The sequence below is a fragment of the Tachypleus tridentatus genome, chromosome 5, assembly GCF_004210375.1.
Source record: "Tachypleus tridentatus isolate NWPU-2018 chromosome 5, ASM421037v1, whole genome shotgun sequence".
Classification (NCBI taxonomy): domain Eukaryota; kingdom Metazoa; phylum Arthropoda; class Merostomata; order Xiphosura; family Limulidae; genus Tachypleus; species Tachypleus tridentatus.
Window position 1 is genome coordinate 44,730,063 of NC_134829.1, and position 15,342 is coordinate 44,745,404.

A 15,342-nucleotide genomic window follows, 5' to 3' on the forward strand; every position below is an offset into this window, starting at 1 on the left:
TATTCTATGAAGTGATCAAAAAAATTACTATGAAACTAGCTAATGAAAACAGATATTAACAGAGACCTGGTAAGCAAGAACAGAGTACAGCACGAAGTTGGCTAGTGAATACAGATTATACTGTAGAACTAACAAGAAAAAGTACAGCTAGGTGTTGGTTATTAAGAAAAGAGCTAAAAAAGAAAGCTGGCGAACACAAGGTAAGCTGCTCAAGACAAGATGGATGAGAAGTGAACTAGTGAAAAGAGATTATAACAGAGATGTCAATCCAACACGTGGTACTGAAAGCACTTTAATTAGGTGTAATATAAAGCTAGAATAGTGATAGGAGAACAGAATAAAAACCTATACTATATCTTACACCATTTACATGGGTTTTTCTTCCTTTGTTTGTGAGTAATTTCAGTGAGGACTCGAGATTAATTATACGTCGTTCTATATAAACGAAGGTAATTTCTGATTGAAGTTCTTAATAACAAATATAAATTTTATAAGAAGATTATAAATATTCTATGACCCACTCTGCTAATCCATCCCATATTGCAAGAGCTGCTCGAAGAAGAATTTCGTTTCCTTCCAGAAATATCAGGTCCCACACCTGTAAAACAGTGGACTTTGGCAAACAGGTGGAGAAAAGCGTGAGGAACCACTGCATTGTAAAGACGTTGGTCAGTGGGGGTTCATAACTGGCCCCTAGACGTAAGAAACCCATGAAAAAGTTTTAATGTTAACTTTAAGACAAATAAATGTTCTTCAGACAATCTGAAATTATTTTATAGTTGTTGTTACCAGAGTTTTATAAGTGAACGCTATCTCACGCCAGAAATAAAAACAAACAAAAAACATCTCTCTCCTTCTACAAAACACTGGACATATACGGTTGGCTATTATTTTTGATTGGTCGAAATACGACAGTTATCTTTTATCATTGGTCGCGATGAGATTTCGAAATTTGAAACGGAAAAAAATACATTTGATTTCTGGAAAAAATTGTTGATTTTCTTGCATATAAAACAAAATTTATTTATTAACATAAAATGTGCGTTTCCAACAATAACAAAACAAACAAACTCGTTTTAACTTTTAAAACTATCTGAATGAGCTGTTTTCATTTACAAAATAATCAACCAGCTTTGCCAAATAACTAAAAAAGAATGCTAGACAATTGATTATATTATATATATAATTATTATTTTCTACAATAAGCTTAGTTCTACGTGAAGAGTAAGAGTAAACGGAATTTCGACACTTGACAGTTTTGTTAAAATGACATTCAAGCCGGTAATCAATATCGAAAACTACGACATTAAGTTGTTGTTGTTTTGAATTAAGCACAAAGCTACACAATGGGCTATCTGTGCTCTGCCCACCACGGGTATCGAAACCCGGTTTTTAGTGTTGTAAGTCCGCAGATATACCGCTGAGCCACCACTGGGGTGCACGACGTTAAGAGAATATAGTTTTTACCAAAAAAGTTTTAAAACACTCTTTTTTTTTATTAGAGAGTATATTAGTCTAAATTTATACTGGGAAATATTTTCATTAACAAACAAAGTTAAAGAAAGTAGTGACTGTAACTGAGGTGAAGACGAACGGCTCAAGCTTTCCGGTACGTCATCCGAACTACTTTTTGTTGATCATTCCTCACAGTGTTTCTACCTCAAGTGTCATTCTGAATTACGCAGTTGCTGCTTATTTAAACTTTATTCATTATTAAAACTCTGCGTAAAGAGCAACGAAATAAAAAATATTTTCAATAAAGCTGTATGTATTAAACAAACGTAACAGGAATTAATTATAAGAGACTATTTTACTCTGCGGATGCACCAAACATGCAAATTATACCCTCGTTACTGACTTCTAGTAGATTTTAAATGGGAAAAAAAGAATACGTTAAAACATTAATGTTATACAGCAATAAAACTTAAGTCTTAAACTAGTTTTAAAAGACTATAGATTATCTGATAATCTGTTTGATAATGACATCTGAAAAATAATTGGCGCAGATTACAATAACACAACAACTAACTAAAATTATCTTTGTATTTATATACACGCGGAAAAAGTAATTTTAAACACTCGGTGGTAATAAACGTAATGGATTTATTACTAAACCTATTTTTGCATAACTGATGACGTCAACCTGATTTTAGAATATTATTGAGATTAATTTAAAAAAAGTAGAGATTATTTTTAAAATGTAGAAGTTTACCTGTAGAACTATCTCTAGCCTCAGCCTGAAGTTTGTCCAGATGGCGTGATAAGCAAATTAAGCGCATTCGCAGTAAATCTCGAAATACTGCCATATCCACAGAAAGTCCTCTCAGATGATTGGCAAAATAACCTTCTGGAAGAACGCCCTCTATGAGAAATATCATCACCTAGCAACAACATAAAAATTGTTAGTAAGAAGTTTACGACATAAATTGTAAAATTATTCGGTAACTATTAAAACAATAAAAGAAAACAATTGCAACAGAACAAAACAATACAATACAATAAACACACAAACCGTGTTTTTAGTTTTTCAAAATAACCGTTAAGCTTCGTGTCTGTCATGAAAATCACCAGTGGATAATAAGTTAGTAGCTCTTTCCTTAAGATAAAGCAGAAAGTTTGGTTAATTACAAGTGCTTCAATCGCCATCAAAGAAGTTTATGATAAAAACAAAACATAATAATTATAGTTGTTTGTTTTAAAATAATCTGATTCATGATAGAATAAAAATTAAGGTAGGTGAAGAACAATAAATGATAACTTAAGTTACGTTACAGTTTATATATATATATATATACAGTGTCTTTATATAGAGGTACAGTGTTTCTTTACATACAGTTTATATAGAGAGAGAGACAACAAAGGTAAGTTATAACTTCTCCGTCATACTAAATCTTCTTGTCATATCATCACTTCTCCGTCATACTAAATCTTCTTGCCATATTATCACTTCTCCGTCATACTAAATCTTCTTGCCATATTATCACTTCTCCGTCATACCACATCTTCTTGTCATATCATCACTTCTCCGTCATACTAAATCTTCTTGCCATATTATCACTTCTCCGTCATACCACATCTTCTTGTCATATTATCACCTCTCTGTGATACTAGATCTTCTTGCCATATTATCACTTCTGCGTCATACTAAATCTTCTTGCCATATTATCACTTCTCCGTCATACTAAATCTTCTTGTCATATTATCACTTCTCCGTCATACTAAATCTGCTTGTCATATTATCACTTCTCCGTCATACTAAATCTTCTTGCCATATTATCACTTCTCCGTCATACTAAATCTTCTTGTCATATTATCACTTCTCCGTCATACTAAATCTTCTTGTCATATTATCACCTCTCTGTTTTACTAAATCTTCTTGCCATATTATCACTTCTCCGTCATACTAAATCTTCTTGCCATATAATCACTTCTCCGTCATACTAAATCTTCTTGCCATATTATCACTTCTCCGTCATACTAAATCTTCTTGTCATATTATCACCTCTCTGTTTTACTAAATCTGCTTGTCATATTATCACTTCTCCGTCATACTAAATCTTCTTGCCATATTATCACTTCTCTGTCATAGGACATCTTTTTGTCATATTATCACTTTTCCGTGATACTACATTTTGTCATATTATCACTTCTCCGTCATACTAAATCTTCTTGCTATATTATCACTTCTCTGTCATAGGACATCTTTTTGTCATATTATCACTTTTCTGTGATACTACATTTTGTCATATTATTATTTGTCCGTCATACTAAATATTCTTGTCATACTATTACTTGCTCGTCAAAGTAAAACCCCTTTTCATTGTGTAGGCCCAGGGGCTAATAATTTTTGTGGGCTCTACATTACATGTAATTTTAGATAGAAAAAGAATTATTAATAGGCCCCGAGTAAGAACAGGGACTTCAGGGCTGACACTACTTATATACGTCACTGTTTTTGTCATATTATCAATTTTGTCTCACATTAAAAAGAGTAAGAAAATACGATAGCAAAAAAAAAAAACAACAAAAAACGTTTAGAGAAAAGTGATAAATTATTCTCGTCTGTAATATTTTTTTTTCTATTGTTATTTTGGGCTTTCCTTCCAAAAAGCCGCAACCTGAGCCAGCAATATGCACCCCTCCCAGGAAAAAAAAAATTGATATAAGCTATTTGTCACATGATTTCTTCTGTGTCACAATATAACTTTCTGTCACGTTATTCTTTCGTCTTACTATAAATACTTTGTCACACTACAACGTTTTATCAAATTATCTCTTTTTTATATTATAACTTATTCTTGTTATAAGTTAATAATGTTAGGGCCTGGCATGGCCAGGTGGTTAAGGCACTCGACTCATATTCTCGGATCGCGGGTTCGAATCTCTGTCACACCAAACATGCTTGTCCCGTCAGCCGTGGAGGCATTATAATGTTACGGTCAATCCCACTATTCGTTGGTAAAAGAGTAGCCCCAGAGTTGGCGGTGGGTGGTGATAACTAGCTGCCTTCCCTCTTGTCTTACACTGGAAAATAAGGGACGGCTAGCGTAGATTGCCCTCGAGTAGCTTTGCACGAAATTCAAAACGAACTAAATCATATGGTTAGCATTTTGCCATATATACGTGTTTCGTCACATTACTTTGCTATACAATGATTTCTCCTCTACTTTATTACTTATCTGTCGTTTTATCACCATGGTTACTCAAATGATTTCTTTTCTTGCTGAGAAATATTATATTCTCGTTACCTGATATTTCACATAAAACATTTTTGTCATTTACAGGCATTATTATTCGGAGGAAACAAATATAGATTAAAAATTGGTTGAAATATTCTGAACATGCATGTTATATCCAAGGACAGGCATATAAAATGTACAACTACTGAAGAAACATGAATATCGCAAGAAGCGAGCATTTCTAGAATATGTGTAACAAAAAATAACAATATTGAAATACAATATGATTGTTATAATCACGTGACACTGAAGAAAAATATCTAGTCCCTTATATAACGTTTAACCAACTTCCTAACGCAACAATGTAATAATAAAGCTTAAAACCGATTTTCGTAAATTCAACACGTGAATAAAACCAATCCTAAAGTCTCAAATTACGTTCTTGGGAATGGAATTTGTCTAATTTAGTGACGTGTATTTATGGATTCTTGTCGGACTTTACCTGGACAACACGCTGTATAAAAGTCTATTATCTAACGAAGTCAACTTACCACTGGTCTTTCTATTTCAAACGAACTTAGCTATTGTTTCATGTTGTAGCTATATTCAGAAATGTCGTATGCTCAAAAGATTTTCAATGCTTTACCTCATTATTCGCCTTCTTTCCAAAACTAACCGTTACAATGTTTTCACATCAAATATTTCGAGCTTTCTATTTATTAAGGCTCAAAGGAAAGAAAACAAAGGCTCAGAAGGAAACATTCCTCAAGAAAAACGCGGGACTTCAATAAATAATAACAGTAGGTGGATGAAGACGACACACCGTAGACATAATTTTAGTTTCTTATGACATTTTTCTGTGTATGCTGATGTTAAACATATCATGCCTACTATATGGACACTCTCATTTCAAACTTTATTTCTTACAAACAGTAAAAAAAACACAACAACAGCAATAATTTAAACTTACAGCATAAAAATATCGTTCAGAGCTCAAATAAACTTACTATGACTTAGGCCTAAGTTTAATTCGAAAAAAACACTAACCTACATTAAGGTTATGAACTAATTTATAGAAATAAAGGCTTACCTTGTTGGGAGTTTGAATTCAAGATACTAAACAGATTTGTAATTTATGAAATTTTCGTTAAACGTGAATTTAATGTATTACAAATAAGTAAACATTTAACTCTTATTATTAAATGCTGTTTGTCCTTCGGGAATTATTGAATCAGAACAGTTTTTGTATTACTTCTTTGAGTCGTTTAAACATTTTTCGGAAGTTAACACGTTTATATGAAATTTCAAGCATCTAAAATATTTTGTATAGTTTTAGAATACTTGGATGAGGCTTCACGACTACAGTTGCGATTCGAAGTAATAAACATATTTTTATTACCTGTTGTTAATTTGTTTATTTGATAATGTGAATGATACCGTTATACTATAAGGAAAATTTCAGACATAGTCGACCAGATGAAATACAAGCACCCTACCTTACTCGCTTCTAATAGAAAACCTGTACTGATTGTCATTTCTTACAGTGAAAAGTTTTTGGTAGCGTTACGTCTTTAACACGACGCCTAACGGTTAAGACCACAACACACAATGAAGCGTTTGTTTAAGAACCAATCCATAATTTATCTTAAGGGAGTAAAGAGGGCCTAACCATCTTTTGGGATTCTTATAAAAAAAACATTTTGTGATATTTTTGTGAAATATATGACTGTACGAGGGAGTTAATTGACGAGATATAATACAGGGATATATTATGAAATGCTATAATATGTTTAAAAAACTATTTATTTTTGCAGTTTTGACTCTATACCCCAATCGATCGCGCCGAACACTTCGAGAAACGCTGGCGTAGCTTAAATTGCCTTTTAGTGTGTGGGCGCGATCGATTAGGGCATAGAGATTAAACTTCAAAATTAAGCATTTTTAAAAAATAAATTATAGTATTTCAATATGCATCCCTGTATTTTAACTTGTCACTTAACTCTTTCGTCCACTCATATAAGAGAGGCGGGCACAAAAGAAATCGTATTTATTGAAGGGGGCATAGATGACAAGAGTTGAGGAAATCCTGAAACTCTAGAAGTTTATTGCGTGATTTCTGCTTACTTAAAAAATATCGGCATGGAGTAAACACTAAACAATTTGTTTGAATTCACGTAAAGCTACTCACAGATTTTCTGCACTAGTCGTTGCTAGTTTTAAAGTGATAGGGTAGAGAAAAGGCAGTTGGCCAGCGCCACCCTCTGTCAACTCTTTGGTTACTTTTATCAGAGAAACGTCAAATTGAGCGTCACATTATAACGTTCTCATCGCTGCAAGGGCGAGCATGTTCAGCGACTGGATTCTAACTCGCAACCGGCAACTTGCATATCCATCACCTTTTCATACCAGCCCTTGCTATTAAATAGAAATATGAGACACGGAATACTCTGGCTTCTGAACAAGCAAACAGTATACTTACGAAAGACAGAATTTTCTTAATTATGGAACTTTTACCTTCAAAGCGTCTTCGTCTTTCCACTCCATAACTTCTAATATAATCGCTGCGAGCATATTGAACCCTTGACAATAGCCAACCACCTTGTTCCAGCGTGCATACGCTAATAACACACGTTTCAACAACGCCTGGTTATTCTCAGCTTCGTCTCCACTGAACATGCTACATCCTGTTCGATGAAGATCCTGAAAAAGAATAACACTGAACTAGAACGTGCCATCTTATTATTTATTTTAAACACACACAAATATTTGAATTTTCATTATTGTTATATTTTTTTCAAGAATCATAAACAACATAGAACAAGCCTTATACGATATTTAACTATGAGTTTTCTTTTGTGGCGATAAACGAGTTAGCTTATTGTAAAATATTTTGAAAATGAAACTGCACACACACTGACACACACATACAAAAAAAAACACACTCTCCATCTCTTGATAACTTAAAGTTGTAAGTGCCAAAATTATTCTATTTTTTGTAACCATAATTTCAGTGATAACTTTTTATGACTTGTAATTAAACCAGTTTATGGCTCTATCGTAAAAGACCTATATTTACATAATTATTTAGATGGTTGTATCCGAAGGTATGGTGTATTTTATTAGTTCTTTATTGTTGCTTTCGTTAACAGTATTCATTAATTACATTATTCTTTAATTTTAGTTTATATTATTGCGTTTTTAGTAGAGAGATGGTTTTATTAACCTAAATGTTTTAAATCGGACAAACTTCGAGAGATATTATTGGGATTACGGCCGAAAATGTCGTTTATAACTAGAATACCCAACTAACGAAACAATGCATTATAGCTTTTTATAACTAAGAACGTAATAAAAGTGTATTTAATTAGCTATGATAATTAACACATTAAATTTTAATTTTGCTGCAAATAGATAGCTTTCTCCGCTCGTAAATCAATATTAAATAATAAATAAATAAATAAATAAATATAAAGTTACATATTATATGGAATACTTCTGTGTTAAGAAACAACTGACATCTTATGAACTAAAACAGCAGTATGTATATAAAATAAAATACTTCCAGCCTGAAGGAAGATCAGGTTTAGAAGAAGACGCGCCGCCAACTTTTAGAATTAATATAGAGGTACTTCATAAGAAGGTCTATAGAAAAGACTCAGTATAAGAACTAAGTATCTTTAACATCAAAATATACAGCGTAAAAGGAAATCTGTAGGGTTACAAGTCCGTAAGATGACTCAATATAAAGGACCAAACCTCTTCTACAACAATAGCAAAAAAGCTCACAAGACATTCAAGCGTGAAATATAGAAGAAAAAACTTCGTCGACAATAGGAACACAAGTAAACTGCCAACAACAGTTTCGACTTTGAAGTGTGGAGAAGGAAACAACGTTCATAACAAATATAAATATGGATGTTGATCATAGAAATTGTTCATTTAAGGTACAGAAGACAAAAATGTTGTTTCCAGCAACAACAGAGGTGGAAAGCGTGACGGTAGCAGCAAGTTATTTGGAATAATTTAACAATGAAGTATAATTTTACGTTTTTGTTGTGCGTGCTCTAAAGACACGGCTAAGTATAAAGTTCAAAGCCTGACCACATTTTTTGGAATTATTATTTTGGAAAAATCCAAGGACCACTGAACGTTCATAAGGATCTCCGCCTCTCTCTACATAGCAACACACAAAATAAACATAGTTCATAGGAACAGGACAAGAAGAGTGTGTGTGTGTGTTTTTTTCCGTATAGCAAAGCCACAAAGGGCTATCTGCTCAGCCCACCGAGGGGAATCGAACCGCTGATTTTAGCGTTGTAAATCCGGAGACATACCGCTGTACTAGTGGGGAGCCGGCAAGAAGAGACATTAACAACATGAATTAAAATGTACGAAAACTAAACGAATTTTAAGTCTGAGGCATAGAGAGCGAAACGTTGGTCACAATAATTACACTATGTAACACAAATTTTGTTCCTGGATTGTTTGTGTTATTTCTTAAATGCTTATGTTGTAAAAGTACAGAAAATGACCATTATTCCCTTCAAACTTTGCTTTTGTGACCTGGATAACGAAATTTAGAAATTAATCTATTTTCTATGTAAAAATGGACAAATTTGTACATTTTCATTTACATAAGGTCTGAATAAAACAACATATGAATCAAGATTTACATATATTTATACTAAAGCTATATAAAAATAAACAAATATGTTTAGAAGTGAGTAGTTTTTCGAAGTTTGCGACTGTAATGTAAATCACTTTCATGTATCAGCCCCCAAATATAGTCTCCAATCATGTTTTCGTTATACGCTCTCAGATCGCAAAAGCAAAGTTTGAAGAGAAAAATAGGTCTTTTCTATTTACTTTAGACACAAACAATTGGGAAATAACACTTTCTGTCCAGGAACAAGAAAAAGTAAAAAGTATTTTGTTACATTGTGTAATATCCGTTTTACCCTCTACATAGTATCATGAAGTTCTGATGACTTATTGAAGAGATATTTATAATACTGAATTATATGACCATTTCAAGCCTTCCCTACATAGGCAGTGCTGTCCCTGTACTGATAATACATTATTAGAAATCTGATAATTTTTCAACAAGCAAAGTATCTACACCCTAAGGGAAAACTAGTACCGTACTTTAGTAAAAACGTCAGTTTGCTGTTGATCCACAGAGGGACTACAAGTTTATCTGGATTATTCTGATTATCAAATATTTACAGTAATGCATCAAATTTCATACAAAAACAGTGAACGTTTTCTTACAATAAACAGTCAACTAGTTGCGGGGATATTTTCCTATAGTTAGTGAAGATTTACCGTTTCCAAATCTATTCATTAAGTAATAACTTCCATCTTATAATACAGCTTGTTACTAATGTATGTTTCGGATGTTCGTGTAAAAGCTAGAAAATGTCTTAAGTAATGCTAACATTGTTTTTAATATAAAAACAACGATCTTATTTATGTTAGTCCTAGAAGTGTTTGCTACTGATGTAAAAAAAATTCTACAACAGAAATAATATAACAACCAATAAGTTTGTGAAGCGAGTATTACAAATGAAAACATTGACATGCTCAAGTAAAGGTGTACAACAAGCTGGTGAATGTTTCATAGTAATTCATTATTCAAACGGTTTCTATTTCTAAAGTCATTCCTGTTGGGCGTCATAGATTTAAGAAATTGCATACATAAAATACGAATGCAAAACACTGAACCACGTGAATTCACAAGTTTATATTATTGTAATTTCGCACACTGCCTCGTATGTAGTTTCTAGTATTTGCTGAGTCTTGTAATAATTTCATATTCTGCTGTAAGTTGTTATAAAAAGATAGTAATGTTAGGATCCATCAAATGAAAATGAGTAGACGGTTGCTGAAAGAGAAAAAAACTCATTTAAATAAGGCATACGTACAATTTACAATGTTACAGTCGAGTCAGCAACTTTTAAATTGTTCCAATTTCTCATTTTAAGAACGACTTCCTTTATCAGGAAGGAAGACACTCTTAAGTGTTTCTTGTAAACTGTGTCAGTATGGAGAACTCAAAAGATCTGGAGGAAATAAAGAGCTTCTGGTGTACTAATGAAAACTAAAAAAGAAAACACAAAAACGGAAGTAATACAGCTCATATTGAATGTGTTGTAACGATATATGTTAAAGATGTTAAGTAATACAGCTCATATTGAATGTGTTGTAACGATATATTTAAAAGATGTTAAGTAATACAGCTCATATTGAATGTGTTGTAACGATATATTTTAAAGATGTTAAGTAATACAGCTCATATTGAATGTGTTGTAACAATATATTTAAAAGATGTTAAGTAATACAGCTCATATTGAATGTGTTGTAACGATATATGTTAAAGATGTTAAGTAATACAGCTCATATTGAATGTGTTGTAACGATATATTTTAAAGATGTTAAGTAATACAGCTCATATTGAATGTGTTGTAACGATATATGTTAAAGATGTTAAGTAATACAGCTCATATTGAATGTGTTGTAACGATATATGTTAAAGATGTTAAGTAATACAGCTCGTATTGAATGTGTTGTAACGATATATGTTAAAGGTGTTAAGTAATACAGCTCATATTGAATGTGTTGTAACGATATATGTTAAACATGCTAAGTAATACAGCTCATATTGAATGTGTTGTAACAATATATTTAAAAGATGTTAAGTAATACAGCTCATATTGAATGTGTTGTAACAATATATTTTAAAGATGTTAAGTAATACAGCTCATATTGAATGCGTTGTGACGATATATTTTAAAGATGTTAAGTAATACAGCTCATATTGAATGTGTTGTAACGATACATGTTAAAGATGTTAAGTAATACAGCTCATATTGAATGTGTTGTAACGATACATGTCAAAGATGTTAAGTAATACAGCTCATATTGAATGTGTTGTAACAATATATTTAAAAGATGTTAAGTAATACAGCTCATATTGAATGTGTTGTAACAATATATTTTAAAGATGTTAAGTAATACAGCTCATATTGAATGCGTTGTGACGATATATTTTAAAGATATTAAGTAATACAGCTCATATTGAATGTGTTGTAACAATATATTTAAAAGATGTTAAGTAATACAGCTCATATTGAATGCGTTGTGACGATATATTTTAAAGATATTAAGTAATACAGCTCATATTGAATGTGTTGTAACGATATATGTTAAAGATGTTAAGTAATACAGCTCATATTGAATGTGTTGTAACGATATATTTAAAAGATGTTAAGTAATACAGCTCATATTGAATGTGTTGTAACGATATATTTTAAAGATGTTAAGTAATACAGCTCATATTGAATGTGTTGTAACGATATATGTTAAAGATGTTAAGTAATACAGCTCATATTGAATGTGTTGTAACGATATATGTTAAAGATGTTAAGTAATACAGCTCATATTGAATGTGTTGTAATAATATATTTAAAAGATGTTAAGTAATACAGCTCATATTGAATGTGTTGTAACGATATATGTTAAAGATGTTAAGTAATACAGCTCATATTGAATGTGTTGTAACGATATATGTTAAAGATGTTAAGTAATACAGCTCATATTGAATGTGTTGTAACAATATATGTTAAAGATGTTAAGTAATACAGCTCTTATTGAATGTGTTGTAACGATATATTTTAAAGATGTTAAGTAATACAGCTCATATTGAATGTGTTGTAACAATATATGTTAAAGATGTTAAGTAATACAGCTCATATTGAATGTGTTGTAACAATATATTTAAAAGATGTTAAGTAATACAGCTCATATTGAATGTGTTGTAACAATATATGTTAAAGATGTTAAGTAATACAGCTCATATTGAATGTGTTGTAACAATATATTTAAAAGATGTTAAGTAATACAGCTCATATTGAATGCGTTGTAACGATATATTTTAAAGATGTTAAGTAATATAGCTCATATTGAATGTGTTGTAACTATATATTTAAAAGATGTTAAGTAATACAGCTCATATTGAATGTGTTGTAACAATATATGTTAAAGATGTTAAGTAATACAGCTCATATTGAATGTGTTGTAATAATATATTTAAAAGATGTTAAGTAATACAGCTCATATTGAATGTGTTGTAACGATATATGTTAAAGATGTTAAGTAATACAGCTCATATTGAATGTGTTGTAACGATATATGTTAAAGATGTTAAGTAATACAGCTCATATTGAATGCGTTGTAACGATATATTTTAAAGATGTTAAGTAATACAGCTCATATTGAATGCGTTGTAACGATATATTTAAAAGATGTTAAGTAATACAGCTCATATTGAATGTGTTGTAACAATATATTTTAAAGATGTTAAGTAATACAGCTCATATTGAATGCGTTGTGACGATATATTTTAAAGATATTAAGTAATACAGCTCATATTGAATGTGTTGTAACAATATATTTTAAAGATGTTAAGTAATACAGCTCATATTGAATGTGTTGTAACGATATATGTTAAAGATATTAACTAATACAGCTCATATTTAATGCGTTGTGACGATATACTTCACAGATGTGACTGAGGGCGGTTCCATAAAGTACAACACAAAAGGTGGATTGTATTTCAGACAAGATATAACAATCGAATTACAAGAATGAAGAGAAATAGAGATGCCGCTGTGGTGTTTTCTTTCTATTGTAAATAAAAAAAACCAATGAAATATTGTTATTAATTGTTTGCTGCACGTGATATTTAATGTTAAACTGTATTTTGATGAGTATTGTATGATGTTTTACAGTTTAACGTCCAGCTGTTATAATTTACAAAAAAACAAGTATTTTCATTTATTGATTAACACTTCAAACATTTAGGATCCATAGAAGCTTAATTAAAGAACAGGGGATTGTTTTAACACTTAATATTCTACAAATGATCAATAACTACCGTTTTAATTGCAAACAAATTTATTTTTAATAAGCAATATGAATAATCATCGAGTTTTTAAGAATCTCTGAAACTGTTTATTTGTTTTTGAATTTTTCCCAAAGCTACACGAGGGTTAACTGCTTTAACTTAATTTAACAATGAAAGACTCGAGGGAAAGCAGCTAGCCATCAACATCCACCGTCAACTCTTGGACTACTCATTTGCTAACAAATAGTGCGATTGACTGTTACATTATGACACCATCACGGCTGAAAGGGGAGCATATATGGTGAGAGGGAGATTAGAACTACCAGTGAAATACTAGAGGGGAGGCAGCTAGTCATTATAATCCACTGCTAACTCTTGGGCTACGTTTGACTAACGAATAGTGCGATTGACTAACACATTATAGTGTCCCTACGACTTAAAGGACGAGCATATTTAATAGGACGGGGATTCGGACCAGTGACCCACCGATTGCGATTATAAGACTTCCAACCATTTGGCCATGCCAGACCACTCTACATATCATTATAAATATCGTTTTAAAAACAGATTCGTTGAAAAGTTTCAGATAGTTGTCGAATAACGCCAAAAGAACTAATATGATGCTAAATAAATTTTTGAAAAACGTCCAGAAGTTCATTAAAAGTATCTTTAAGTATTGCGCTCTCTAAATTACAAAATAACAACACAAGTAATACAAAATTACTAAAGAATAGAGAAGAGGTATAATGCTGTGTGCATAACAAGTAAGTTTATTTAAATATTTTGTAAACAATTAATTACACCAGCGAGCAGAAGATATCTTATGAATCAGGCTCATGACAAATTTATGCAAATAGTAAATACATTGACGTGTATATATATATTGTATATTTCGTAACAAAACATATCCTTATATTAATCTCTTGGTTTGTTTCTCCTTGTACGTTGTTTTGAATTTCGAGCTGCTCAAAGAATTTAATAATGACCGCATTATTTAAGTATTTTTGCTAATTATTTGACTAAACATGTGAGTAATAAATAGAAAGCTTTGTCATGTTAAGCTTTGTATATCTTGCAGGTGATGTTGAAACTAAAAGTTTAACAATTCCTTATTTGGAATGTGATTGTGGCAACTGTAAGTAATATTCCTAACGTACGTGGCTGAAAATCATAATCTAACAGATAAAGAAACAGTAACACAACCATTTGATATCAAGGTATCGTAAAAGGAAAGTCCATCTTGATGTAGCTGATGTTTAGATTCGGGCCCGAAGAATAAAACCGGTTTAGATAAGGCACGGAGAAGAAACACCAAATCTAGATGATATAGACTAGACATTTAGAGACAAATAAAACAGAAAAGGAGAAAAGAAGAATTTATTTGGCGTATTATTTTAAATATAAAACACGACAACGAGTTTATGCTTGGATAGTTTGTTTGTAGTTAGGCATAAAGCTATACAATGGGCTATGTGGCGTTGTAAGTCTGCAAACATACCACAGTGCCATTGGGAGGCTTTCGCTTCGAAGTAAGGAACAAAACGGACTTGAATCATTAGCTTAAGAAACATGTAATGTAAAAACTTAGGTTAAATGACCAGGTAAGAAACTTTAATGTCGAGATGTAACCATAACGAAATAAGAATTCCTGATGAGAGGCAAGACAACCTGCCATCAGAACACTCCACTTTAGGGCTACTCGAAATTGAATAGCAAGGTAGACTGTTACGGTTATAGCATCCCAACAACCGAATACCC

General features: G+C 31.7%; 1 protein-coding gene across 4 annotated transcripts in view; it reads right to left on the reverse strand.

Annotated features, from left to right (window-relative positions):
- LOC143251059 (uncharacterized) overlaps nt 1-15,342 on the reverse strand; it is a 162,238-nt gene that overhangs the window by 21,740 nt on the left and 125,156 nt on the right. For all 4 annotated transcript variants that reach the window (XM_076502402.1, XM_076502401.1, XM_076502403.1 and 1 more), the window contains 3 exons: nt 7,194-7,379; nt 2,213-2,381; nt 522-693 (listed from right to left, as the gene is read on the reverse strand). In XM_076502402.1, the coding sequence (XP_076358517.1) occupies nt 522-693; nt 2,213-2,381; nt 7,194-7,379 (527 nt within the window). The remainder of the gene's footprint in view (nt 1-521; nt 694-2,212; nt 2,382-7,193; nt 7,380-15,342) is intronic.